The 16,412-nt window shown below is 37.3% G+C and overlaps 1 protein-coding gene across 2 annotated transcripts; it reads left to right on the forward strand.

The window, feature by feature from the left end:
• Nucleotides 1-780: 780 nt before the first annotated feature.
• On the forward strand, nucleotides 781-15,453 carry UTP25 (UTP25 small subunit processome component). 2 transcript variants are annotated; one of them, XM_026683221.2, is made up of 12 exons: nucleotides 781-944; nucleotides 2,490-2,529; nucleotides 3,467-3,707; nucleotides 5,745-5,945; nucleotides 7,161-7,246; nucleotides 7,738-8,148; nucleotides 8,449-8,668; nucleotides 9,392-9,594; nucleotides 10,402-10,584; nucleotides 12,546-12,658; nucleotides 13,332-13,577; nucleotides 15,190-15,453. In XM_026683221.2, the coding sequence occupies exons 1-12, from the start codon at nucleotides 835-837 to the stop codon at nucleotides 15,434-15,436; spliced, it is 2,301 nt and encodes a 766-aa protein (XP_026539006.2). In that variant the 5' UTR covers nucleotides 781-834; the 3' UTR covers nucleotides 15,437-15,453. The 2 variants fall into 2 exon arrangements, with proteins under 2 accessions (XP_026539006.2, XP_087819287.1); XM_087963161.1 differs by having other exon boundaries at nucleotides 5,757-5,945.
• Nucleotides 15,454-16,412: the final 959 nt, after the last annotated feature.

The raw sequence follows: 16,412 nt of genomic DNA on the forward strand, positions 1-16,412 counted from the left end.
TGTTGGAACACCCACAACTTCTGAAGGCAATCTGTTCCACTGATTAAGAAGGAAATTATCTCTGATAAGTTCCATCTGCTACTTATTTTGCCCTCAGGTGCTTTGGAGAATAAGTTATTCTCTTCTTTGTCACAGTCTCTCAAATATTGGAAAACTACTATCAAGTCGCCACTAGTCCTTCTCTTCCTTACACTTGACATACCACTTCCTGCAACCATCATGTTTCAGCCATAATATCATATAAAATAGCACTCATAATAGCACATGTAACATATAAAATAGCACTCACTATTCCAAAGGCGCATTAACTTCTTGGACAAGTTCATTCCTCACAAACATCTGTTAATAATTAATATATTCTGTCCACATAGAACATATATAGCTTTGTAATAAGATAGCCAGCATTCCCTGAAATATTCAGCTTTTTCATTTTAGTCTCAGAGCTCCGCTGGGTAGGACCAGATTTCCACTTACAACATAACCCTATACATGCTTTTCCAATGCACATCACAGGTTATTAAAAGGATTTAATAAAAGACAGCATTTTGAAAAGAAAAAAAAAAACCCAATTCTTGTTGGAGAAAGGCCCAAGTGAAATTCCCTCCCATTGTCGTCGTTGTGGGAGGAGAACCGGTGTTTCTCTGCCTTAACGACTTTATGAACGCGTGAACTTCAATTCCCAGAATTCCCCAGCAAGCATGAGCGTTCTTCTACGCTATGGCAACCAAATCTCGGGAGGAGTCTGTCGCAAGAGGACGTGATTCTGCGTGGCTTGGGCCGTAAAAGGCTCGAGCAAGGGAACCACGTGGGAGCCGGAGTAGGAAGTTTGCAGAGATGGGGAAGAGGAAAGCTCACCGGCAGCGCCAGCAGCTGATCGGCCACTTAAGCAAGAAGCAAAAGAAGCACCTCAAGGATTTTGGGGAAGAGCACCCCTTTTATGATCGGTAAGCCGGGTTGTAAAATTGCCTCTGAGCCGAGAGCTGACGGCGCCCGTTGCATCCTTTCGGGGGGTTACGTACGTTCCCTTTCTCCATTCCGCAGCCTCATCTGTCAAAGGAGCAGGCAGGGCTTTCGTGAGTTTCTTCCGAGTAGCAAGGCGTTTGGTACCTGAATGGACGAGGATACCTTTCCTTCCCTGTTTTATTGTCTGCCTGCTTCTTTCCCTCTTCTATTTATATTCCTGCGGCTCATTGTCGGCAGAAATCTCTGCTAGTTGTGGACCCATGAATGGCTTAGTTCAGGTAGGCATAAAATGCCAGCATATTGTGTAGGGTAGGCTAAGGAAAACATAAGTGCACTTTATAACCCCAAAGAGCCCTGGACTCTTTTATTTAATATATTTGTTTACAAAACAATAAACTCCCTTTTATTGTTGAATGATACTTGCAAGTATACTCTAAATAAAATTTGAGATATATATAGGGGGGGGGGGAATTGAGAATACTCTATGAAATGAAGGCCAAGATATCCTTAATTTCATAGACCACCCACCCACCACACTTCCTTCTCTGCCCCAAAACCAACTGCATTGGAAGTTGAACCGTATCTCTTTATCACCAGACTGCAGCAGGCTACTAAGGAACCATATAACCCTGACCATATAAATCTGATTTCCCAGGTCTCAGCTTGTGCTCTTGAAGGTAGTTGAGAAGGTTGGCAAGTAGTGGTGCACCTTTGCAGAAGTAGATTGATTCAAGGGGAGAGGCTGTTGAAAATATATGATCAAAGCGTTGGTTCTTTGTTATAGGGCATTCATACCACTATCTTTTTGTTCAGGCGTTTTGTGTATTTCTAACGTTTTGAGAAAGCATTAGAAGCATTATGTTTGTCTTAATCCCAATAATTCTTGCCAGGAAATAAAACTTATCAAGCTCACTGACACTGATGAAATAACCATTGAGGTGCAATGCCCAGAACTGGGTTGTTTTAAGTATTGTACATTGCCCAGAGTCGTAATCATATCCTATATAAATATGATAAATTGGAAGGAAAGGGGCATCAAATGTTCTGGTCACTTGGGAGTCAGCAAGTTGCTGACCCTGATCATGTCTTCCTGAAGCTCCTTCTCAATGAATTGTCTGCTTGAGAAGTTTTGTGTCATTTTCATACCAGAACATGTGAAGCCAATTTCAGATTAATTCAGCAACAGCTAGAGATGAGCTGGTGGTAATATTGTGATAATAAGTTTTTTTTCAAATGGTTAGTTGGACATCTTTGTTCCATAACAAACAGCATCTGTGAATGAACCATATAGTAGAATTACGTAAGTGGACATCACAACAAATAGAAAGGATCTCCCATACTTTGAAGGCCATTGTTGTTCAGTCAGAAGATAAAACCATATAATACAGCATTATGCATTTCAATGGTATTAATTCCTTCATTTGCTAAAATATGCATTCTTTTAGTTATTTCAGTTATTATGATCTGTGGTATTTTTAGGTTTATCAGGTAGTGAAATGGAAGTAATTTAAATTATTTCTTTTCAGGGTTTCTGGGAAAGAAAAACCAACTCAGATTTGTGAACTGGTAGGAATATTGGTATCTTTTATCATATTTCCCTGTTTTATTATATTACTAATGAATGAAAATAATAAGAAACTTACAATACACACTATTTGGCTAATTTTGTAAATAAGATTTGCAATTAATGAAGTAAAAGGTTCCCAGTGTTTTCTTTGCTTTTGTTGCCTTCATGCCAGATGGCAAAATCTTTTTAATTGCATTGTAAATTGCAATATTTTTTACAGTTTTGTATTTTTATTGTATTAATAATGCAGCAAATTCCAAATGGCATTTCCACTCCCCTCTCAGCAGCATTTGCTATAATCAGGGTTTTACATCCTGGAGTTCCAGAATAACTTTGAAGTTTATATTTTTTATCATTTTAAATTTTAAAAATTTTTAAAAATTGTATTTTAACATAAATGAAAATAACTTTACTAAATGGAGGAAACTGTTTTTGTGGCAGCAGAAAAGAGATGCTGATTTATTAGCTATAGACTTACCGATGACAATTTAAAAATAATAGTTACAAACAGATTTGCCTATTTTTGTCTAAGTGCATTCTTGGAGAACAGTTCCATTATTCTCATATTGTCTGGGGATTTCAGGAATAAGCAGTAGATTTGAGGGTACTTGCTTCAGGAAGGTTGAGCTTGTGCATAATGGTCTAGGCTCAGTATTATCATAGTCAATGAAGAAAAAAGTTGATTTGACCTGCAAATTCTCTGTACTAGAGAATGTTTTGAAATTGCTTGGCAAAAGCCAAACATTGCTTCCCAGCATCTTTCATAATTGGCCATTGGCAAGTATTACAGCTGAAAGCTGAATTTAATCAATGTCTGGAACACTACAGATTATCTACCTCTAGCATAGTCTACTAATACTCTGAACCTGCATAGAATGTCTTGTGTTTATGTTGTCTAGTGTATGTACTGGAATACTTTTCCATTTCCATTATTAGAATGAAAATTCTGAGCAGTCCAGCTCAGAAAATGATGCGGAGAGTGATTCAGAACAAATCCCAGTGTATCACAAACTACTGGCCATGTTAAAAACATCTCTCTGTTCAGACAATGAGGATGAAGGAGATGAATCAGAAGATAGTTCCCAAGAAGATACAGAAGTGGACAGTGACGAGCTTGGGGATGAGAAAGAAACGGAGAATGACGACAACGAAATAAAAGTGCCTCACCAAGAAACAGGTATTCTTGTTTGTTTTGTTTTGTTATATATGGTGGTTTTAAAGGATTCCAAATGGATGCATAAGAACATTTTCTATTTTAACATATTTATTTCTGTAAAGGGATTAACCATCCCAGATCAATGCGTTCTAAGAGAAAAATGAAATATTGCAAGAACAGGAAAGTTCTGGGTTTTCTTGCAGCTAATATGAAAATTCTTGGAATAGGGAATAATGAAGTATCCTAGATTTCTATTGTTATTTTTTCCAAATAAATCAACTTTATTAAATCTTACTAGTAGGCCTTTATTTCCAAGAAATTCCAGTAGGCAGGCAAGAATTGGCTTCTTCCTATCAATACTCCGATTGAAGGATTGAAAATTGAAATTAGTATTTTAAGATAAGCATTGCAATATAGTGCATATTTATACTTAAATTGCGATGTTTTCAATAAGGTTTACTTTTTAATATTTGTGCCTATCACTAAAATAGCTTGAAAGGGAGAAACTGAGTAAATTATTTAGGAGGTAGATGTAATAATAGGACTATGAGATCTGTGGTACAAAAATATGGATGACTGTTAGTTGATAAAAAGAGATTCTTAGTATTTGTTATTCCCATCTAATAATCATTGGATAGCCCTATATACAATAATAATAATAATAAAACAGATTCAATCACTGTTTATTTCTAGTTGTTAGGGCTTTAAAATTCATTAGATGGCAGCTAAGGCATACAGAAAACTTTAACTCTTTCATCCCATGCAGTGATTATTTGGACTTTTGCATCCCAAGTTTGATAACCCAAAGGTGCTTTTTGAAAGGCAACTGGACTTTGTTTTTCCCAATTGCCTTTTGAGAAAGCACTTTTGGGACAATCATGACCTGGTTGATTGAGAATCTCCATAGACAAGTCTTAATAGCTTTAGTTAATCTGAATACAATCTGTATAGCCTAGTTCTTTGGGTTGGACTACAGTTCTTATCTTCCAGAGCCTATAAGGCAGTGATCCCCAACCTTTTTGGCGCGCGACCCAGTGCCGACGGCATCAGCTGGGCGCGCTCGGCCAGTGCTACCCATCAACTGGGGCGCCGCCATCTTTTTGTGAAAAAGTGCTTCCGGTGACTTCACGGAAGCACTTTAGTCAAAAAAGCACATGCACTCGGTGAGCTTTTCGGGTAAATGGCTTTCTACCGGAAAAGCTCACCTGAGCAGTGTGCGCCGCCATCTTTTTGATGAAAAGTGCTTCCGGTGAGCTTTCTACCGGAAAAGCTCACGGAAGCACTTTTACAAAAAGATGGCGCCAGCAACTCAGCGCCCAGTAAGACTATAGTTCTTATCTTCCAGAGCCTATAAGGGAAATAATTACTATGTTTGGAATACTGGGAGATGTGGTTCAATTTATCTTTTATCTCTCCATTGATGAACATTGATGTAAAGCAGGGGTGTCAAACTCAAGGCCCAGGGCTGGATCCGGCCTGGGGGGTGTTTAGATCTGGCCCACTGGCCTTCCCCAGAAACAGTGAAGTACTGGCCCGCAATGCCCCTGCCAGCGAAAACAGAACTTGGGAGGGCCATGAGCTTTGTTTTCACTGGCAGAGGGCTGCAGGAGGCCATTGTTTGGTGCTCTCCCTGGTCTTGCCTTTCTCCGCTGGAGACAATGGATCCCCCATCCCTGCCCGGACAACCCCAACACGTGTGATATCAAGCTGACGATGCCCACCCTGGCCACGTCCACCCAGCCCTTCCAAGATCAAACACAACCCTGATGCAACCCTCAAATGAAATTGAGTTTGACACCACTGATCTAAAGGAAAGGAGGCAGAAAACAAAGAGGGGCATACTTTCTTAGAGGAAAAGACTCTTAAGAATTCTTCACATTAATATGTTGTATTCATTTATTGTAATTGGCTCCCAACTAATAATTTAAGATTAAATGGAAGTTTACACTTTCTTTCTAAAATGAACCTCAAGTTGCTGATCTCAAACCAATCATGGACATTGGCTCTTGAACAAAGGCAACTTATTTCTCTTTCTCTTTTTGTTTGTTCTCAATAAAGAAACATCCCTAGTGGAAAATAGTGAAGAGGAGCCTACAGATTCAGATGCTCTTCAGGACTTACAGTGTGAAGCTGCTGAAGAGTGTACAGATGTCCAGCTTGAACTTGAATTTAATCTGGAATCCAATTTTATAGATGAAGAACGTGGTGATTCCACTACAGATATCAAAAAGAGAACACCTTCTGCAAAAGTAACACATGGTAATGTCATAATTGTCTTTGATTTTTAAAAAAACAAACAAAGGAAGGAGGACCGTTTGTAAATTGACTTGTGTATTTCTTAAATCAGGATTCTGCAATGTATGAATTGGAGCTTAAACATTTACTAAGTAGTCTGGTCCCTGAGACTAAACTTGTTCATAGAAACCAGACATCCCTAACAATCTCTTTATTTACCTCGGGTTACTGTTTTTGTCAGTCCGTCAGCTTTTTATATTTTACTACAATTGGGAGAGGCAAAGGCAAAGTAAGAGTTGAGCTCTGCCTTCTCTCACCTTGTCAAAATTCTGTTATCTTCTAACAGTGGGTCCACCTCTTTCTTTTACTACTGATATAGCCAATAAACCCTTTTTGTTGCTTTTAGCTTCACTCGAGAGCCTAAACTCCCTTTGTATGTTAGCCTTTCCAACATTCTCTTTTATTAGCTATTTACTGAGACACTGTTTAGCATAAGTAACAAGAACCACTCATGGCGAGATCCAAACAAATATTTTATTGTTGATCATCTACATTACAAGAATCTTGTCAGACTTTCTGCCTTCCCTTGAGAAACGGCAGATATAAACCTGAGAATTTTTTCTCAGACATTTCCTCCCCCAAACAGCTCTAAGTTGGAATATCTCTTTACTCACCTTGGTGGGTCCCCTCCCCTTCAGCTGATGGTTCTACCCACAATCACCTACTTGATAATTATCCCCATCTTCTGTTTTTTTTTTTTTTACATATCCCTTTTAACTCTTAGCTCAATTGAAAATCTCATATACAACCACAAGGTTTGCTAAACTGACACTTGTTTGTTTTGTTTCCTCTTTGGTATGGTGCATACTTCAGTATCTTATTTCGAGAAATTGCGAACTCTCTTGTGTTCCCTTTAATTTGAGGATTTCTGTTCAAGGGATCACACTCAATACTTTTTCAAGCTCAGGGTTTGCTCCCTGTTTATAAACAGTAGCTCATCCTGCCAATGTGTGTGTGTGTGTGGGGGGTCTTTACCACACACTCGCACTGATGGTGTTCCTAGTTCGATAATGAAGCCCTGCGCTATATACTGTATTTTCTATTTGATACTTTGGAATAATTGATAGAATCATCTAATCATCTTTTCACTTGATACCTTCTTTTGAGTGCTTGCAAACTAAATTTTAATTTCAGTTTCTGAAATAGTTAGTCAGAAACATATTTTATTTCTTGACACAGATCCATTTAAATGCCACCTGGATAAAGAGCTGGAAGAAGAAGAAATAGATAAAAGCGTGTGCTCAAAATTGACCAGCCAAGTTGAGGTAATGTATCCTTGAACCTTCTCAAAAATCAAGGGAGGATCTGTTGCTCTTTGAGTGGCTGCTGAAGCTGGTTCCAGAAAAATAGATGGGACAGGATGGAGGGAAGAATGTATTAAATACAACTGGTATGATTACTGCCCTTATGATTTGTGAGTGTTCCTGTTCTTCCACATTGTTATAATGTGGCATCTTATTTTGAACATCTTTTGCAGCTTTGCGGCTCAGAGTGTGTACTCTGAGTATGCAGGAGATTGCAAGAGATGAATGGGTTCAGGAGTGTCTTTCAGGGAGGACAACACCCTTTTTGCATGTGTTGTGGGACTTTGTATGCTTGGTTGTGGATGCTATGCTGACATCTTGGACCGCTCCTTGTGGATAGTCTGAATAGTGTGCTTTTGTATATGCAGTTCAGGATTTCATCATTCAGGAGAGGCTAAGCTGAAGTTCTGTTACCTTGTTATTATTATTTTTTCTTTTTCTTTTTTTGTCAGTGGCCAGTACTGGGTCAATTAGTTTTTTCTTCCAAGTTGGAGAAATTTGGAGTGATTAATCCAAGTAAAGAAGTTGATCTGGAACACCTTCATCTTTGCAAGCCACTAAAGTCAACTTGGCCGAAAGTGAACAGACAATTGCTTTCTGCTCAGACAAAATCAAAAGGCCAGCTATTTAGCCCACTGCAGCAAGAGCTGTTCTGCATTATGAATTCATACAAGGATTTGTTTTACCCCGGAAGGACTGCTTTAAAAAATGGGGAAGAAGTGAGGCATGTCTATTGCCTACATGCCTTGAACCACGTCTTAAAGGCTAATACACAGGTGCTTGGCAACAATGCTAAGCGACGAGACCAAGAAGCTGGAATGGATGAGGATGCTTTCAGGGATCAAGGTCTCACTAGACCAAAGGTGAAAAAAAATAAAATATATACGTATTATAACATATAATACGTTCATCGCCTGTAAACCATACCTTTATCAATATCTTAAAATGAGAGTCTCCACTGCAGGTAGCTGAAAGTGCAGCCAACTCAATAGACTTGCAGTGTCCTTGCAGATCACACTAAATAAGAATACAGTGCTTTTTTTAAAAATGAAAGTGATAGATAAGAATTTTTAAAGTTTCTCCTAACTGCCCCCACCCCCAAAGTTAAGAAAACATCATGCATTTAAATAATACAATAATTGAATTTACATTTTCCTGACAAGGTATTGATGGTGGTCCCCTTCCGAGAATCTGCTTTACGTGTAGTCCATATTTTAATTGCCCTCCTTGAATTGGCAAGTCAAAAGAAAATTGATGTAAGTAATAAAAAACGATTTAAGGGCGAATTTGGTTCCAGCCCAGAAGAGAAGCCGCCAAATCTGAAAAGGCCTGAAGATTATGAAGCCACCTTTGCTGGAAACATTGATGACCACTTCAGGATAGGTAACGTTTAATATTTTGATATCTTTTTGATACTGCTGTGGTTACAGTTTTATAGTTTGTACTCTGCTCGTACAGATTGTTTCTACTTGGTATTTTGTTTGTAGGTACAGTAATAGAAGTTACAGTTAAAATGAAATCTGGGTAAATGTTAATACATAATACATAGGTAATTTTGAACAAGATTTTAGGAATCTGGTCTCTGATCTCATGTTCAAATGGCTTGAGTTAATCTACCCTCACAGTAGGACGGAATGACTGGCATGCACCAGCTGCTTTTATTATGGTTTAAAATAATGTTTGACTGCATCCAGTTGGTTTTTTTTCTTTAGTTGGATTTTTCTGGGGGAGTAATCTTTGTGAATCCAGTTTTGTGTCATTCTTAAAAGGGCTTCATTATAACCTTCATTTTAACATTTTGCCTTAAAGATGGCTCATCCACTGTAAAATTCCTAAAGGGGGATTAATTGGGTAAATCAGTAGCTTATTGAGGCTGCATTCACCTGCTACCTTCCAGGTATTTTACATACTTTCCTCAGTTCATTAGGCCATTCTTCCCAGAGCAGGTGGGAATTGCTCAGGTTCAGATTGACTGTTCCTATGGTAGCTTTTGGAGTCTCTTTTGCCCATCATAAAATGCAGAAATTTCCCTTGACTCTTATGGGATATTGTAAGCAATGGTTAAATATGTAATCTGGCTGATATGTGTGTCTTGCATCTGGGCAGGTGTTGCAGTTCTTCAGAAGAGCATGCGGCTGTATGCCCCATTTTACTCCTCGGACATTATTATTGCCTCTCCCCTTGGTTTGAGAACTGTGATAGGAGCTGAAGGGGAGAACAAGCGAGACTATGATTTCCTCTCCTCAATAGAAATTCTTATAATTGATGAAGCTGACATTTACCTGATGCAAAACTGGGAACATGTTTTGGTAATCCCTTTTCACTTCTTAAAAACCAGAACATGCTGTGTAACTATAACAACCAGATATGAAATGCCTCACACAGAGGGTAGATTTTAGATCTTTTAACTGTTTTTCATTTGAATGAAATGCTCCTTAATGTTTTTTTTTCTGAAAATGCATATATTCTTAATGATAAGCATTGCTGAAAGCTTTTGTCCTAGAAAATTATAGGGAGTGCTTTCATGGGGGACTGAGAGGAGGTCTGCACAATACTGCTTGAAATCATAGGAAACATGGAAAAAATGGGAAAAGCTTTTTATTCTCCCTATTTACTCTAGATTTTTGGTGGTTGTTGTTGATTGGTTGAAAATCAACAGTACCAGCTAAAATATTTTTGTTACGCTTTCCAAAACTGCATTAAACATAAATCATGTTTCTGTAGACTATAGTGTTTCTAGCTTTTTGAGGAATTATGGAAGTTGAAATCCATATATTTTAAAAATCGTCAAGGTTGAGAAACATTACTGTCGACACCGAGACACTAGCATATTTTGTAGCAATAGACGTCTTTAATCTTTTAGATGCCGTCTTTGGTGTTGATTAAGTAAAGTCTGAGGGAAAAAAATTAAAAACTTTTTGCAGTAGTTGATGAAGTCTAAAGAATTGAAGCAGTTGGTGTGCTTATCAAGTTTAATATGCCAAATAACTATTCAGATTGTTTTTCTCTTTCATGCAATACATAGACTTTGGGAGAGGTTCTTTGTTTTCCTTTTTCTGTACACTGAAATACAATGATACATTTTTACTATGTTTTAACCATTATTCTGCTTGCAGCACCTGATTAACCACATGAACCTATTACCTTTGGAATCTCATGGGGTGGATTTTTCACGAGTACGAATGTTCAGTCTGAATAACTGGTCCAAGTATTATCGCCAGACACTTCTCTTCAGTGCCCTCCATCATCCTCAGATCAGTTCTATCTTCAATAAGCATTGCTTCAATTACAGGGGGCAGGTTAGTTCACTGATATAACATGGCCATTGAAGTGTTTGGAAGAGTATATGTTGGGCTCTCATTATAACCATTAAGTATTGTTCAAAGTGGAAGTAGTAATAAGAAATGTTCAGACCAGTATAAAACTTTCTGAAACTTAGTTTGGTGTAGGATAAAAGACACCAGGCTAGAAATGGATCCCACCATAGGGACAAAGCCAGTTGGGGGATCTTGGGCCAGTCCCACATGCTCAGCCTAGGAAGAAAACAATGGCAAACCACTTCTGATAACTTGCCAAGAAAACTGCAGAGATGTGAATACATTGTATTTCACATGGTGTAATGTTCCCAAGCAATCTGAACTTTCTATTAATGGCTACTTTTATCTTGTGTTGCTAAACTGATACTGACTTTTGTGATATTTATGATTTACTGTCTATAAAATATTTATTGTACATAGGTTTTATGTATCCTTTCTTATCACAAATATCCTGGTTCAACAATCCAACTTTCTTTTATAAAACAAACCTTTGTGTATAATAAGGATCACAAGTAGTGCCCTTGAGATCAAATAATTATTCTACACTTATAAACCATATTTACACTTTTCCACCCAAATTTGGCAAATGGAGACAACAAAAGTATCTGTGGAGAGGAAAGCAGTTCTGACAGGTTGCAGCAGCTCACTGTAGGAGACCAGAAAGAGCCCTTTTATTGAATTTCTGTATCCCATAATGATAACTCGTATACATTCAGCCAGACCACACATATTAATAAAATACGTGATAGCCCACTTTCTTCGTTACTCCCTATGCCTGATATTTAACAAATGCCATTGTGCTGATTGATGATATATGATAGATCATTTCTTCCTGATTTGAGCAGAACTCTTTTTAACAACAACTAAATTGATTGCTGTCACCACATCGGAGAACAATAAATTCCATTTACATATTGTGCAACATAACTTACTTGTTTTGGCATCTTCTCACAGTGGAAAAATAGCTGCTAAATGAAGTTCAAAACCTTTGTTGTCATGTATACAATGAAATTGGTTTAGCCTCTACTGGCGCAGTCCATACAAGAATACAAGATAACATGAATAATACAAGAATAATCTTTATACAAGTAGTTGGGGAAACTAGTCATATGGTTCCATATTTACGTCATATTCTGTGCAACATGTATATTACTCTGGTGTATGATCTTACATCATGGTATATACATATTACATACTACACTGGCATCAGTGCAATTCATCATATTAATCTGTTTGTGGTGCTATATTGTATTTAGGAGTCTGACAGCCCATGGGTAGAAGCTGTTTTTAAACCTATTTGTCCAGCTGGCTATAACTTCTGTGTCTTTTGCCCAATGGTAAAAGTGAAAAGAGACACTGGCTAGGGTGTGAATCAAATAGGGATGTAAAAAACATTAACTACTATAATATTTCAAGTAGTTTAGTACTACAAGCAAAATAGAAACACAAAGAAAATCTCTTTCCACTTATCTTAGGAGGGAGAAGTAATGAAATTTGAAGCCATGCCTACTATTGAGGATTATGTAAAGCAGTATTTCCTACCTAATGGTCTTCAGATCCGTATGACATTGGCTGCTAAAATTCCCACCTAGTAAATAATTATTGATCAGGTTTTTTAATGCTGTACTTCATTATAAATGGGAAAGGTAGTAAAGAGATTTGACAAAGAGAATTATAAAGAATTAGTAATTAACATTCATGGCAATTCAGTAAAGACTCCAATGTTCATAAGCAGTAATAAATCTTAATACCAGATAACTGGCTATCACCCTTACCATATCTTGCTGGCTTGCTTCTAAGAGATCTAACAAGTCATTGTTAGATGCCAGTTTCTAAATTAGATTAGTCTATCAAACCATTTCTTATTTTTTTGACTGAATATTTGGATGTAACGCTCCAATCTAATGTTACTTTTATCTCACTGTTTCAATTGTGTCTTGCAGGTAGCTGTAAGGAATGCACCCTTGACAGGGTCAATTAGTCATGTTGTAGTACAGCTTCCTCATGTTTTTCGGAAAATAGAAGCTGACAGCTCTGTTTCTGTAATAGATGCAAGGTATGTACTTCTTTAATGCTCTGGACTATGGCTGGCAGCTACACATTTGCTGGGGGTGCAAGAATATTGATGTTTTAATATAAAGGTCTGGATTGCTTGTATTGAATGCTGCTGGGCTACATAATAATAAACTGTCTTGTATAGGAAGAATGATTTCTAACACAAAAAATAGGCCATTCACATATTGAAGAGTGAGGGTGTTAGCAGGTACCGGGGTGGATGGGTTAAATTTTGCATTAGTAAAAAGAAAAACTAGTTAAAAAATTCTAAAGCAGGATCCTTCTGTCTTCAGTAGCTCATGAGAATGGGGCTTGCATAGTGGACAATGAATGTCAACTGAGGGAATTTGGGAAATGTGAGGAAACCTGAACAGAATTTTCCCCATACCAGAGCATTTTTTTCTGCGCAGTTACCTCTTGAAGAAAAGTGAGAGACTTGATGTATAACAATAGGTGGACATTAAAATATTTGGCATTTGTTCCATATTTGATCTGCTTTTTCTCCAGTCTGATACTCTCCAGTTAAATTGAGATTTGCTTTGGTACTTATGGTTGAGAATTCTGAAAATTACATATGAATTAGAAGTTGGGAAGTTCAATTTTGAAATCAAACAGCTGTCAGAAATGCTTTATGAGTTGATAACGGCGTATCAACATTTGTGTTTCTTGACCAGGTTTAACTTTTTCATTGACAAAGTGTTACCTGAGTACCGGGATGCAATCATGACACACACACTCATCTATGTTCCATCCTATTTTGATTATGTGCGGCTTCGGAATTATTTCAAGAAGGAAGAACTCAATTTTGCACACATTTGTGAATACTCCAGTAAATCTGGCATTTGTAGGGCAAGACATTTATTCCTAAGTGGAGAAAAACAATTTCTAATTATCACAGAGCGATTCCAATTTTATAAAAGGTGAGTTTCATTGAAATAGTGTCTATTCTTTCAGAATAAGAGGAAAGTGGGAAAGTGTAGTTATACTTGCTTTAAATAAATTGTCATATTATTTCTCTCTTATTTATATGGCAAGAATAGACAACTTCCCAAAGGCTCTACAGTCAGTTTCAATTCTTAATGTATTAAAAGCTAATATTTCTTAGATATAAATCTTCCTTTTTTTCTTTTCAGTGCTAAACAAAATATAGTCTAGAAATTATTGCCGATAAAAATGCACTGTGTGATTCATTTTTATGTCTTGAACCAACATTGTAAATTAGATGGATGTCAGCTTGCTAAGGAGATTTGTGAATCATGAAGATGAGAAAGTGTTATTCTGTGACATATTACATATTTGTCACTTTCTGAACCAGTCTGTTGAAAATGGCAGAGCACGTGGACAGCATGTTTGAGACTAATTAAATCCTGGGAATTTCTTAGTCCTAAATTCTCTAGTGACAAACATACAATCATAAGTTGAGAATTGTTTTCTTTCCTAAATGGAAATGAAACCTTATTGTTTGACCACATAGCATAGCATGTTTTAGTTTATTTGTTTAATATATTTATATGTTCACCCATCTCATACGCATGTCATATGCAGGCAGCTAATAAAATAAAAACATAACCAATTATTAAAGTATAAATAACATAAGACACCATAAAATAACAGCTGAGAATAACCAAACACTGCACAATCAGTATAACCAGACAGTAGGCTCATCCACACTATTAGGGCCCCAGACTTGATAGTAAAGGCAATTTTTTAATGCCTTGTGGTCAACGAGGAGAGGGAGATATTTTAAAAAGTGGGCTCCATGGCAGAAAAGTACCTCCTCCTATGTCCTGCTAGATAGCACTATCTTGTGGAAGGAACCCAGAGATGACTGTCTTGCTGGCTCTCAGAGGATGGGTAATTGAGGAAATGTTGAGGACGCTATGCATATCAATAGATTTGGATGGAAGAGAAGAAACTGGTTTTGATATAAGCCTATGTTACAGAATATAGACTCAGTTCTGGTATGGAATAAATTACATGGCAAAGATAAGGACCATGTGGGCCCAAAACTCGTTGAGGTAACAATAGCTGTTAGAACTATAGAAAATGGTAGCTTCGTCTCTGCAGAAAGCAGGGGCAAATTTGACTATTTTGAATGTGTTTGGGGAATCTAATGGCAAAGTGGTAAAAGTGAAGCCTAGTGGAGACTTGCAACAGTTATTTCGCTTTTATTTTGAAAAAAGATGAAGAAATATATAGCTTGACAATATTTTGGTGTTTTTTGGCAGCAGGATTTATCTGGAAAAGATGACAAGAGTTCCACAGTTTTCAGGTTGCCCAATCTTGCCAATATTTAGAGTATAGTTCTATTTTTGTATCTTTAACTTTCTTAATGCTAAAATGAATTGTAAACAAAATATTAGTTAGGAATGAGGAGGGAAAGAGAGTTTGTGATTTTTTTTAAAAGGCTGGATTTGGCATTGTGACCTCTGATCTTTTTAATTTAAGGGGCAGTTATTTTAAATTCTAGGAAAAAAAGTAATGCTTATAGTTTTGAGGAATTATGTATTAATTATATTGGTTGTTTTTCAGGTATTCCATTAGAGGCATCAAGAACTTTATTTTTTATGAACTGCCAACCTATCCACATTTCTATAGTGAGATCTGCAATATGGTAAAATTAGCAGGCATGGAGGGAGAGGCTACCTTGACTTGTACTGCATTTTACTCCAAATATGATGCCCAGAAGTTGGCTGCCGTGGTGGGTGTTGAGCGGGCAGCCCAAATGCTTCAGTCGTCCAAGAATGTGCACCTTTTTGTCACTGGAGGAACAGAATAAAATAAACAATGAATCCAGTTCAAGTGGATTTCTGATCCGTTTAATAATCAGGCTGAATTCCTTTAAAATAGCTATTGAAAGGGGAAATTATGAATAAGTTTATTTTGCTTTTAAAGAGCATATGAAAAATGTTATTAAAGTGTCCGTTTCTTCATGTTATAGTAATAATACCAAATTCATAATACCGTTTTTAGAATTTCAACTGTAGAATAATTGGGAAAGTCGAAAAAACATAGCTCTGAGGCCTTGCTTTGGGCATATAGAAGATGTTGCTGCTGTGGGGCTAGTTAGTGCCCTGAAGGCCTCTCATATTTTAATCAATTTTAACATTCCTTACCTTTTGTAAATTTTATATACTGTTTTTATGCTTTCAGTATTTTATTGTATACTGCCCAGAGTTCTTCTGCAAGGGAGATGGATGATTCTTAAATGTAAGTTTTAAGAATTGCTAGTTTGTATTACTAGAAGGATAGAACTTGTTCAAAAGAAACAGACCCATCAAAAGAGTAGGAATTGTATTACATGCAAAGAATTACTGCACTTGTAGAGAAATACATGATGCCAGCCATGAAAGGCTTCTTGAAAGTATGTGGATAAATATAACGGGAGGAGGAGAGGACCTTGCTACAAGAGTGTACTACAGGCCACATTACAAAGCAGAGGAAATAGATGAACTTTCTGTAAATCAACTGCATTGAGGAAAAACCAGTATAGTAATGGGGGACTTTAATTACTTTGATATCAAGTAGGAAACTAACTCTGCAGTGGGAGATTGAACAGGTTCCTGACAACTTGTTCCCTCCTCCTCCACCTTTTGGATAATGAAAGTTGTTAGTTTGTCAAGAACTTGCCAGCCTCTTCAGTATCCCCGGACCGGTACCGGTCTGTGGATCATTTTTTACCGGGCCGCAAAGAAGTGGGCGCCGCCATCTTGTTTCGACGGCGCTTGAGAAAGTTCTTCCGGGTGAGCTTGTCA

The sequence above is a fragment of the Notechis scutatus genome, chromosome 1 (genome assembly GCF_049901735.1).
Source record: "Notechis scutatus isolate UNSWTSFEM ecotype Mainland chromosome 1, rNotScu1.2, whole genome shotgun sequence".
In the NCBI taxonomy this organism is placed as follows: domain Eukaryota; kingdom Metazoa; phylum Chordata; class Lepidosauria; order Squamata; family Elapidae; genus Notechis; species Notechis scutatus.